The 12,281-nt window shown below is 38.2% G+C and overlaps 2 protein-coding genes across 2 annotated transcripts in view; both read left to right on the top strand.

Moving 5' to 3' along the window:
* LOC131247132 (uncharacterized) overlaps positions 1-3,400 on the top strand; it is a 61,483-nt gene extending 58,083 nt beyond the window's left edge. Inside the window, exon 3 of the mRNA XM_058247572.1 lies at positions 3,284-3,400. The gene's annotated coding sequence lies outside the window, so the exon portion shown is untranslated. The remainder of the gene's footprint in view (positions 1-3,283) is intronic.
* LOC131247121 (uncharacterized) lies at positions 651-3,485 on the top strand. The gene is made up of 3 exons (XM_058247563.1): positions 651-791; positions 2,132-2,491; positions 2,564-3,485. Exons 2-3 carry the CDS (start codon positions 2,151-2,153, stop codon positions 3,483-3,485), a joined length of 1,263 nt encoding a protein of 420 aa, XP_058103546.1. The 5' UTR covers positions 651-791; positions 2,132-2,150.
* Positions 3,486-12,281: the final 8,796 nt, after the last annotated feature.

Raw genomic sequence — 12,281 nt, forward strand, 5'->3', positions numbered from 1 at the left:
TTTCGTTAAGTGGAGCGAAAGCAATGCTGAAAAGCAGCAGCAGTGAAAAGAGTATGCAAAAAGGAGGGGTATTTTCGCCCTGAAATTCGTAATCCGCTCGTGCAGGTCTAAGTTGCAGAAGAAGGTTTGTCTTCTTTTATAAAAACAGCTGGCTAAAAAGTGGGGTCCACAGTCCTAAATTTCTCTTTTTTCAGCTCGTTTTAGATCTTGATTTTAAAAACGTAGCAGATCTAAAGCTCAAGTGGACCACACCACAGGAAAACTTGGAATTTGAATGTTTACCATTGAAAACTTCTTGGAGGCCACAAAAGTTTTGGATCAAACTTATATTTGTGTTTTCATTTCATCTAGGTCCGTGTAACCTCATGAACAGGTTGGATCACAAATAAATATCACTGTAGGCCTAAGGAAGATTTCAACGATAGACATCATTCTCCCCGCCATTTGCTGTGGTGTGGTCCACTTAAGTTTTGGATCTACCTCAATTTTGGGACCATGCCCTAAAATGAGCTGGAAAAATGGATGGACAGTGTGGATAAAAACAAATATATCACGGTGGGAACCACAATGCTTTGATACCAGTTAGCTGGCGGGTGTTCGGGTCACCGACTAAACCGCGTCTCATCTACGCGGAGACTTTTGGTGTTTGCCACCATTCTTAGTTGGGCTGATAACTCATAACAAATATCTCATCTTTCGAGCTAAGGTTATAAAGATTTTGACTCGCAAGATTTTTCCTCTCAAATACCGTCTTTGGACCATACGAAAGGAATCGATCTCCACAGGCAAAGGTACGAACGTTTCTTCTCCTCTTTCCCTTCTTTCTTTCTTTCCACTGTTTCACATTACCCCTACTTTATTTTCAGATGAGTTCTTCTTTTATACTGACATGGGCCAAATTATATGTTAGAAATGCAGTATAAAAATAACAAATAACAATAACGGATGATCTTAAGCCATCCCAGCTATGACCTTCAAAGGCCCCTCTCCCCCATTTAATTTCTGTTTTTAAATCCTTCTCTGTTTTTCCCTGTATTAATGGTTCTCTTGAAAATTGGAACTAGATCTAGGCCATTCTGATTGACATCTGATATCTGATTTCACTCATTCTAGATCTAAATCATGTATTTTGTTATCTTGCATATCCTTTCTCTAAAGACATGTATATTGTATCCTTGTTTCTTCAATTTGTACAAGTGACCTAATGGATGGATCTTGCTTTAAAGTCTCAATTGTATGATCATGACCCCTTAATTGGTGGTCCTGATGGTCAAGCCAAGGTCCTTAGACGTGATAGGTACTTGATAACCTTATCAAATTCAGGTCTGGGTCATCAAAAGGTGGTACCTGAACCTGAAATGGGTCCTGATTGGACCCTAACCCACACCCATTGAATTATCTTCTTCATGAGATTGGTTAACCTTTTCTTAGTGTGGACCATTGGCAAAGTTATGCATCTGGAGTTTACTAGTTCGAAAAAATAAAATCATTCAATAAAAGTGATTATCCTAGTAGTATCTTCTCCTTGATGGCCCCCATATTAGTGAAAGGTGGATCAAAACCTACATGTTTTGCTTGATTGAAAATCATATGATACTTGCATTTTGAGAGTTTTGGGACAAGAAAATGTGTGGTAACTTGGATCTTTTTTATTGTACAAGCGGGGAACATGGTTCGTGATTAATTAAGACCTGTGATTGGCCAGCTCTGATTGGACCATGCCCCAATTATCTTCACGATGGGACAATTCTATCTTGATTCTAACTCTTCAATGTGTCCCCTGTGAGTAGACAATAAGGGAGAAAGAATTGCAACAAGCACCCAACTCAATAGGAAAACAGCTAAACGTTGGATTCGCAGGATTCTCTAATCTGGGCAAATTTTAAGGCGTGTTTCATCCACCATGAGGCCCATGAGGTCCTTTTCCTCAAAAACAAGATCATGATCCTCGCTTGTTCAAGTAAATACAAAGGGAAATATTGATATAATTACTATAGAATTGAGTTTAGGTCAAAAGTAAACAATTAAGTAGACAAGAATTTGGCTCTTTTCTTTTCTAAACATGCACGTAAAAGTTATTATTCTTGAGCTTCTTAAGCATAACAACATTTCTCTTGTTATGAATTTTCAGTTCATTACAACACATCCAAATGATGTCTAAGAACAAGATGTCAGTGCTCCGTAAATTTGGGGGCAACTTCATTTGGGAAGCAAATAAGGTTTATTACAAGGGAGACACAAACCGCATTGTTTGTGTTGATCGAGGGATTGATTACATTAATCTTTTACCCAAAGTGTGTGGGATTTGCCAGTTTACCGACATTAGCAGCATCAAGTACAAATATCCTGGTCTAGATTTGGATTCACTTGTGTCGATTGAGAATGATGATGACGTATCCAATATGATGGAAGCATTTCCTCAAAGCAGTGAGCCTATTCAGCTCTTTGTTTTTTGTGACCAAAAATCTTCAATCCCCATTGTGAATGCCAAGTACTTGAAATACAAATTTTTTATGTTTGCAATTATGCAATTCACTGATTCTCTCTCTCTTGTTTCTTTAAGTTTTCTAATGCAGAACGCTGATAATGGAAATGATCAAGCATCATTGTGGGATTTACATGAAAGTAGTGGAACACTTGTGCCTTCCTCACATAATACTAATGTCAATAACAATTATCTTCCAAGTGCATCAAATAATTTATGTAAAGTGGACTGCTTGTTGATGGATAATCAAGTGGTTAATAGTTGTGTTAATGACATGCCAAAAATTATGTCGGTTTTAAAAGAAGGCCAAGAATTTGAAGATGCAAATGCTTTCCACAAGGCTTTAAGGGAGTACGCCAAACGTTCAAATTTTGAATACAAGCGAACCAGGTCAGGCAGTGGCCGTTATCAGGCGAAATGCATTAAAGACAATTGCTCATGGCGCATACATGCATGGAAGCTTCCCGACAAGCCTACATTCAAGATAAAATCCTTGAAGGGAGATCATACTTGTAACGTTGTGAATGAGTCAACAATGTCAAATACAAGAACGCATCGACAAGCCAGTAGGAAATGGATTGCTGATTTGGTAAAGGACCGACTCCAGAAAAAATTGTGTTGTACACCCAAAGATATTGTGGATGAGATTAGTCGAGAATATGGGATCAAAGTGAGTTATGATAAAGCTTGGAGGGGTAAAGAATTGGCAGTAAAAGCGAGGAACTTGATTACAACTCTCATGGAGATTTGTGAAGAAATACAGAGAACAAATCCAGGAAGCACAGCAAAGCTTTGTAGGTCATCGGACAACTCCTTGAGACTTTTTGTTGCATATAAGGCTGCCATTCATGGTTTCAAGCAAGCATGCCGACCAGTTTTAAGGCTTGATTATTTGAAGATAGAAGGAAAATGCCGAGGTGTGTGGCTCTTTGCCATGGCCATTGACGCAGAAGATGTTGGGTTCCCAGTCTCATATGCATTTGTTGAATCAAGAACGTAGGGAGTTGGAAATGGTTCTGTGATGAGTTGGCTCAAGTCTTGGAATGCATACCTAAATTAACATTTATATCAGAGAGACGAGAAGGAATTCTTGAAGTGGTTAGTGATATCTTTCCATATGCATCTCATCAATACTCTCAGATGGAGCTGATTGGAGAAATGTGGGAGAAGTCCAAGTGTCAGGATTTGGGTCTGCTTGATTTGGATCATCTTTTTGTGAATGCAATTTATGCAGGGGGTCATTCTAAATTCGATGCTTCCATGCGTGAAATTCATGATAAATGTAAAGAAGCATGGAATTTTGTAAAGGATATTAATCCTAAGCACTGGGCCACTTCTCACTTTGAAGAGAAGCTTTATTTTTGGAGGGATTATTATTTAGACTTGTACGAGTGGTGTGATGGGTTCGAATGGAGAGACGTGCCTATCAGTTGGGTGTTGGTAAGGTTGCACGATTATATGATAGAGATATTTAATAAAAGGTTGGAAAAAAGTTCAAACTGAGACACAATCTTGGTTCCAAAAGTTAATAAGTTTATTTCTTTTAAAGAGATGTTGTTAGAAAATTATCGTGTGTCAGGTGGTGCAGCAGAGTTTGAGGTTCGTGATGTGAACAATGCAAATGCAGATCCAGAGAAGGTGGATCTTGATCGGCAAACATGCTCTTGCCTTCTATGGCAAATGTGTGGGTGCCCTTGCATGCATGTCATTGCAGCTATCAAATACAGTGGATGTAACATACATGACTATGTTGATGTGTACTCCACGGTTGCCAAATACAAGGAGACATATTCAGAGGTTATTAATCCATTGCATTTGGCTAACACAAGCCTAAGCAAAGGGAAGAAGAGAAAATATGTTGATATTGAAGAGAGACGCCTTGTCTAATCCATTGGATACAAACAAAACAGGATATGATGATTATTATGATTTCATTATGATGCCGATCAAATTTATGTTTTGCAACCGATGGACAAAGAGAATGTAACACAACACAACACGGTGGTTACCACAGTGCTTGGATGTTGTGCCCATTGCCTATAACATTGTTGTACTCAATGAGTATGCCACATATCCTAGCCTCCGTTTCATGTTCACTATAGCATTATGTGGATGGAGTAATCTCAATATGGGTATTTTATGATGATACTGCTTATTTATAACGTTTGGCAGTGACTTTGTTGCTATTGTTGTGTACCTTTGTGCTTACGCTATTTACTGTTTGGATTACACAAATTGCAATGTCATAAATTAATAATTAAAATATTTATGCTAAGAATTTATTAATGTTTATGCTAAGGTATTTCTGTTGGAGAGATGTTGTCAGAAAATTATTGTGTCAGGTGGTGCAGCAAAGTTTGAGGTTCGTGATGTGAACAATGCAAATGTACATCCAAAGAAGGTGGATCTTGAACGGCAAACATGCTCTTGCCTTATATGGCAAAGGTGTGGGAACCCTTGTGAACATGCCATTGCAGCTATTGAATACAGTGGACGTAATGTGTATGACTACTTTGATGTGTACTTCAAGGTTGACAAATACAGGGAGATATATTCAGAGGTTATTAATCCTTTGGATTTGGCTAAAACAAGCCTAAGCAAAGCGAATAAGAGAAAATAGGTAGTAGAGTCAGAGGAGGAGCCTCTGACGGATTAGTTACAATCAGGATAGTGATGATGATGAAAATTATATTTCGCAGCCAATGGACAGAGAGGATGTCACACACAAGATGGTGGTTACCACAGTCGCGTGGATTAGGTACTACCCCTGCCTATTCGGAGCTCGGGACAGGCGGAGGCGCCGAGGGCCATTGAGGGGCCAATGTGATCTATTAATTTTATCCAACCGTCCATCCATTTTTACATATCATTTTAGAGTACTGGACGAAAAATAAGGTAGATCAAACTCTAAAGTGGCCCACACCACAGGAAGCAGCGGTGCTAAGGATATCCACCGTTGAAACCTTTTTGGGATCCACCGTGTTGTTTATTTTCCATCGAACCTGTTTATATGGTCATATACACCTGGATGAAGTGAAAAAAATAAATATCATCTTGATCCAAAACTTCTGTGGCCCCTAAGAATATTTCAACGGTAAGAATTATTTCCCCACTTTGTGGCCCATTTGAGCCTTCGATCTTCTCTATTTTTGGTTTTCTATTCTAAAATGATATTTAAAAATAAATGAATGGTGTGGATAAAATTAATACATCACGTTGATCCTCAGTGGCCCTCGAAGCCTCCGCCTGCCCCAAGCTGCGAACAGGCGGGGGTAGTACCTAATCCGCGCCCTTCCCTATAATATTGTCACCTAATGCCATGGGAGTGAGCCTATTCACTTTGGTGTTTGGATCACACAGGATGGATGACTTAAATACATATTTTGATTCATGTAATGTTTGGTTGTACATGGAAAACAACCAACAATCTCAAAAACCATGTTTGAAAACTACACTGGGAAGTAAGGTGGGGCCCACCTTGATGTTTGTGAGAAATCCACCCCGTCCATCTATTTTGTGAGATCATTTTAGGACATGCTACCAAAATTCAAGCGGATCCAAAAGTCAAGTGGGCCATTCGAGAGGAAACAATGGGGAAAGAATTTCCTATTGTTGAAACCTTCATGAGCTCCACCTTGATGTTTAAATGTCATCCAAATCGTTTATAAGGTCATTCCCATCGGGATGTACTGACAAGTGACAACATAGAAAACCTTAGCGTGATACAAAACTCTTGCGGTCATATGAATGTTTCAATGGTGGTCACTCAATCCCCACTGTTTTCTCTTGTGTGGCCTACTTGAGTTTTAAATTTACCTTGTTTTTTGTTGCATGCCCTAAAATGATATGTTAAAATGGATGGATTCCTCACAAATATCAAGGTGGGCCCCACCTCCTCTCCTAACATAAGAACTTCAACCTAAAAGCTTTTAGGGGGAAATCCCATATATTTCGGAAATCCTTATTGAGCTTATTGAATTGCAATCCATGAATTGAATGGTATTGAATTGTATTGGATGGGATTAACATCATTATTGCACAATGATTGCATGTAAGGAAATACAATGGTATTGTAGCCATCCAATCCCATGTTTGGTATAAAAATTTTGCAGAGGGAAAACACGGGATTAAGAAAATTCATGTTTGGTGGACCATGGAATTGTAATCAATGGATCAAATTCACAACGGATGGTGTTCACTTGTACACAGATATAACCAGAATGTCACATGTTAACGGTTTATATGGATGGACGGCATGGATAAATGCATGCATCAATGTGGGGCCCACATGTGTAATGGATTTCAAAATACACTATAATCCAGCACGGGACTAAATGTAATTCCATCCCACCTAATCCCAACCTTTCTCATTGTAAGACCCATGACCCCGAAATCTGGTTTGTACACTAGATAGCCGTTGACTATAGGTCCATTGGCCTCGAGAATGTTTTGACCTAATCATAATGTTGTTCTGTTATCAAGCCGCAAGCCGTATTTTAACCCGATATCTGAATTTAAGATATGGACTTAAAATTAAACAATCTGAGAAATGACAATTATGTCCTTATTTTATCTGACGGAGCTCCACCATCGAGTTTTCAAAATCCATTAGGTCCGAGAGCCTAACCATTGTAACCGTAGTCGAGTTACGGAGTTAATGGCGAAAACGGCATGTCAATAGGACACCCGGAGTGTAAGTTATGCATAGATATGTACATGTATATTTTGAGAAAACATACTCAAATGACCTCGATGTTTTTAAACTCCTTAGAATACGTTAGTTCCAACTACTTAAATAACATTATTATATTGCTACTATAGCTTAACCTTTTCAAAATCATCACAACACATCCCATAACCCTTTAAAACCAATTTCAAGTCCACACATATGAAAACCCTCTTGCAGGATTTTATTTTTCAACACTCTTTCTTGTTGAATGTGAAGTTGAGAAGAAGGAGAAAAAGAAAAGGAAATAGAAGCTGAGATTGCAAGTCAATCCTTTGATAGTTCCAAGTGAGTGTATAGATTAGGAGCACGTATATGTGTACGTTGAGGTTCTCTTCAAAACCCTATCGTTGAAATTTCTATTTTACAGTTAAAGAATTGCTGGATTTTCTGTTTTAAGGTTAGGGATTTCTGTTTTAAAGTTAAAGAATTGCTGGATTTTCTGTTTTAGGGTTAGGGTTTCGCTGGATTTTCATTTAGGGTTAGAAGAGTGAAATTTCTGTTTTAAAGTTAAAGAATTGCTGGATTTTCTGTTTTAGGGTTAGGGATTTCTGTTTTAAAGTTAAATAATTGCTAGATTTTCTATTTTAGGGTTAGGGTTTCGCTGGATTTTCATTTAGGGTTAGAAGAGTGAAATTTCTGTTTTAAAGTTAAAGAATTGCTGGATTTTCTATTTTAGGGTTAGGGTTTCGCTGGATTTTCATTTAGGGTTAGAAGAGTGAAATTTCTGTTTTAAAGTTAAAGAATTGCTGGATTTTCTATTTTAGGGTTAGGGATTTCTGTTTTAAAGTTAAAGAATTGTTGGATTTTCTGTTGTAGGGTTAGGGTTTCGCTGGATTTTCATTTAGGGTTAGAAGATTGCTAAAATTTCTATTTTAAAGTTAAAGAATTGTTGGGTTTTCTGTTTTAGAGTTAAGGATTTCTGTTTTAAAGTTAAAGAATTACTAGATTTTTTGTTGTAGGGTTAGGGTTTCGCTGGATTTTCATTTAGGGTTAGAAGATTGCTGAAATTTCTGTTTTAAAGTTAAAGAATTGCTGGTTTTTATGTTTTAGGGTTAGGGTTTTTGCTGGATTTGTATTTAGGGTTAATAGATTGCTGGATTTTCTTTCAAAACCCTATAGAAGACTAGCTTTGCTAATTTAAATTCGTTAGGGTATTGCTGGACTTTCTTAAGGTTATGGCTGATTAGATGAAATGGGATTTTCTACGTTAGTTCACTAGGTTATTAATGGTTGATGTAGATGAAAGTCATACGTAGTTCTAATGGGTTCTCTCTTTGTCCCTTACATCCGCCCGCTATCTGTTTGATAAATTGTTTCAAAGAAATATCCTACATCTTTTGAATGTAGTTACTTCTTGAGAAAAAGCATGCTTGTAGCAGGAAGTCTTATAGCAGAATAAATCCCGGCTTGGAATTAGATTGGCTAAGTCATGTGCATATCATATGCATGACTCATAGTTGTTGTATCATTGTATGTTTGAGAGTGCATGATTCATATCCTGATATGGTGATCATAGTGGGTTGTGGTGCGACACACGATGTGTCTATGATGAGTATGTAAACCGTCTAGATGCATGATGTATTACATAAGACCCTTAAGAGGAATTTAAATGTGGAACTTAAATATATAAGGAGACCACATGAGGAAGGTCGTCCTAAGATCACATGAGGAAGGTCGTCCTATGTTTGCTTTGAAAACCATGACATATTGTGCTTGTATGTGGACTTGTGCATATGGTAATTGTAAATGCGATAAAACATACTTTGTTATAACTTGAGTTGGACACCACACCAGAAATGTGTAATTCGATAGGACATGATTAGAGGGTCCGTGGGTGAAAGTCCCTAAACCCCGATTGGTACCAGTGGGAACGACCAATACTTAGACCGGGTGGAAAAACAGAGCGCTGAAATGCCGAAATACCAAAGTAGGCAGCGACTCCTACCGACGTGTATCGATTGGTTGAGAGGTTTGACCTGACCTGCTTATGGGCAAGCAAATATAGGTTGTGTGTGATAAGCTCGTAAATTGTCCACTATCGTTTTATCAGGCGACTTATTAGTTCTCGCTGTTAGGCAGATAGTGAGGTTTAACACAAGTGGGTTAGACTAGTTCGGCCCATGAACTATGTAGTCCCACCTCTGTAGTTGACCACGGTGGAAAAGTCTACACAAGTGGGTAGTTATCATATGCGAGTCCCACCTCTGTTTTAGACCCTGGTGGTCCAATTGAGAAATGTGGAAAGTTATGAAAACGTTGAAAGAGTAGGCATTGTATCTTTATTTTATTGTTATCGAGCCAGAAAAGATGTGCATTAGAGGAGCATGACATGAAACATGCATTTTCACTGCACACACGCACTCACTGTGCTCAAGCTTTCTTTCTATTTCTTTGTTACAAGTGAGAGTAAGGAGCTGCAGGAGTAGAGGCTACGGACTTCAGTTGTCCTTTTTGTGTTATACATATCAGTGTATATATTTTTTTGTTTTGTAATACCCTGAATATGTACAGTAGATATAGTAAATATGACATGGTTTATGTTCCTTTTTTACCTTGATGTGCTCAGTTGTACACAACCATATATGTTGAATATGATGAAATTTTGAGACATACCTGCTTGTTGTCTTTACTTTCAGAAATCCTCCTTATGGAGCCCCGCTTATGGGACTTAGGATGTGATAGTCACAAGTCCCAAAATCGGAGTTCTACGGAGGCTGTCAACCAAAATTTGGTGTCCCGTAATCATGGATTACCAACACTTGATTTAGGGTCGTGACACCCATCCTCACCAGATGTGGGATGAAATCGCATAGGGCCTAATGCAATTCTATCCCATCTAATACCCCACGCCAAATGCCCCCTGAGTATTTAATGCGTGCGTGAGGCGGGGCAGGACCTGGATGTAACAAGAACAGGCCAGATCTGTGTGGGGGCCCACAGGGGCCCACCATGATGCATCTGTTTATCTATGCCGTTAATCACTTTTCTCAAATCCAACGCTCAAATGGACCACACCCAATAGTAAGCTTAGGTTGCATTAAATGCAAGAGTCATCTCTGGCATGGTCCATTAGAGCCTTGGATTTGCCTAATTTTTGAGGTTATACCATAACATGACTTGATAAAAGGGATGGACAGCTTGGATAACAGATACATCATGCTAGCCCCCACACAGATTGGGGCGGGTGGGACTTTCGGATGGTCAAAAGCAGATTGCATGCTACCCCCACCCGTCTCTAACTCCGGGCAGATATGTGTGAGGGCCCATTGTGATGTGTCTATTTATCCATGCCATCCATCCCTTTTATCATATCATTTTAAGGGATGAGCCCAAAAATGAAGCAAATCCAACGCTCAAGCGGACCATACCAACTAGTAAACTTGGGTTGCATTAAAAGTTGATGCAACAATCATCTGTCCTAGAGTTTGTATAGTGAGATCATGCTTTCTAAGCAGTTTATAATGACTCTTTAATTGTTGCAAATCATTTTGAACCACAAAACCAAGATTGAATGCATATCTTGTAGAGTTCCAAGCTTCTTTAGTCCACCCTGTATCTGATCCTTTTCCCAATATTAGTTTGTTCTATCAATATTCCAATTAAGAAGGCTCATTCCAATCTACTTTGCTGCGGTTATGGGAGATGGGACAAAGTGCAAAAGCTTATATTAAGGGCCCGTTTGGATACCACCAAATAAGTTACTTTTCCACTTGCAACAGTAGATACGGGACTTATTTCAGATAAGTACGTTTGGTTTATGATTAGTTAATAAGTAACTTTAAGTACTTGATCACTTTGGTTAATTTTTTAGCTTTTCTACTTTTCATGAGTTGCTGAACAGAGGCATCAAGAGAGATGAAAGAGAGGAGAGGCTGATAAGTATGTTGTTTACCAAACATACTTATCTTCTTAATAAGTAGAAACTAAGATAAGCTACTTGTGGTATGAGTAGCTTATCTTAAGCAACTTAAGATCCAAACGGCCCCTAAATGAGAATGCCCTATTTCTTACAATAATATAAATAGAATCATCAATGTGAATGGATAGCAAAATCTATTGGATGGAAGAAGCACAAAAAATTCAGCGTGGGTAGTTCTTGGATTTTGTTAAGATCATATGCATATGGTTTATTAACAATAATCTACGTATGGAATCAGACAGCAAAATTCAAAGATAAAGGAAACTCATTTCTTACAGCATGAAGATTGTTGAAACTGTGATCACTTGCTGGTTTATGCTTCACAAAGGTTGCAATTGAACCAGCCTTTGCAATAAACCAAAGTGATTTGCAGGATGGACCTGGAAGAGTTTGTTTGTGCTATTTGTTGGTGGTAACTTTAAAATACAAAACATAATCTGAAGTAGCTATTGCAGTAACTTTTGCATTCAAATCTTCTTCTGAATCACGGAGCTATTGCAGTAATGTTCAGTTGCTGCATTTGTTTTTGTTAACATCTCTCCCTCATCAATCACTTCTATTTAACGTTTCATTAGGGATGCCATAGATCAGGCCCACAAAACCCCACAAACCCCACAAAATAATATTATAAACTTCAATTCTTCTTTTCTTTTCTTTCTTTCTTTCTTTATTTTATTTATTTTATTTTTTTGAAAGGTGATAAGCTTCAAAATTCAAGACCACCAAAAGGACCACTATAGGCCCCTGCATCCTTAAAACATCGAATCAAATGCAGGTAAATTTAAATCCATGAATCCATCAAATCACCGTAGAAGAGCAGCAAAAATAAAAAGACTCCTCTGTGTTAGTGTTGTTGCTTTTTATAAGCATTTGATTATACACATGTGGATGATCACACCAAATACCATAATTCCTTTCCCAGGGCATTCTGAAAACACTCAAAACTGCGATGAACGAAATGGCACAGTGAAAAGCAGTACAAGCCATTAAGTAAGACAAAACAAAGCTTATTTGAACAGATCCATACCAGATGGACCCCAAAAAACCTTTCAAAACAAGCTGATGAATCAAATGGCATTGTGAAAAGTAGTAAGAAAACACAGTGGCCACTTGAACATGAAGAGATCCTTAACTGATGAATCAAATGG

This window comes from Magnolia sinica, chromosome 1, assembly GCF_029962835.1.
Source record: "Magnolia sinica isolate HGM2019 chromosome 1, MsV1, whole genome shotgun sequence".
NCBI lineage: Eukaryota > Viridiplantae > Streptophyta > Magnoliopsida > Magnoliales > Magnoliaceae > Magnolia > Magnolia sinica.

Excerpts from the sequence above, each read along its gene's own strand:
- LOC131247121 (XM_058247563.1), top strand. The coding sequence starts at position 2,151 with ATGATGTCTAAGAACAAGATGTCAGTGCTCCGTAAATTTGGGGGCAAC. Across the intron at positions 2,492-2,563 it reads ATCCCCATTGTGAATGCCAA|TTTTCTAATGCAGAACGCTG; the intron begins GTACTTGAAATA and ends TGTTTCTTTAAG.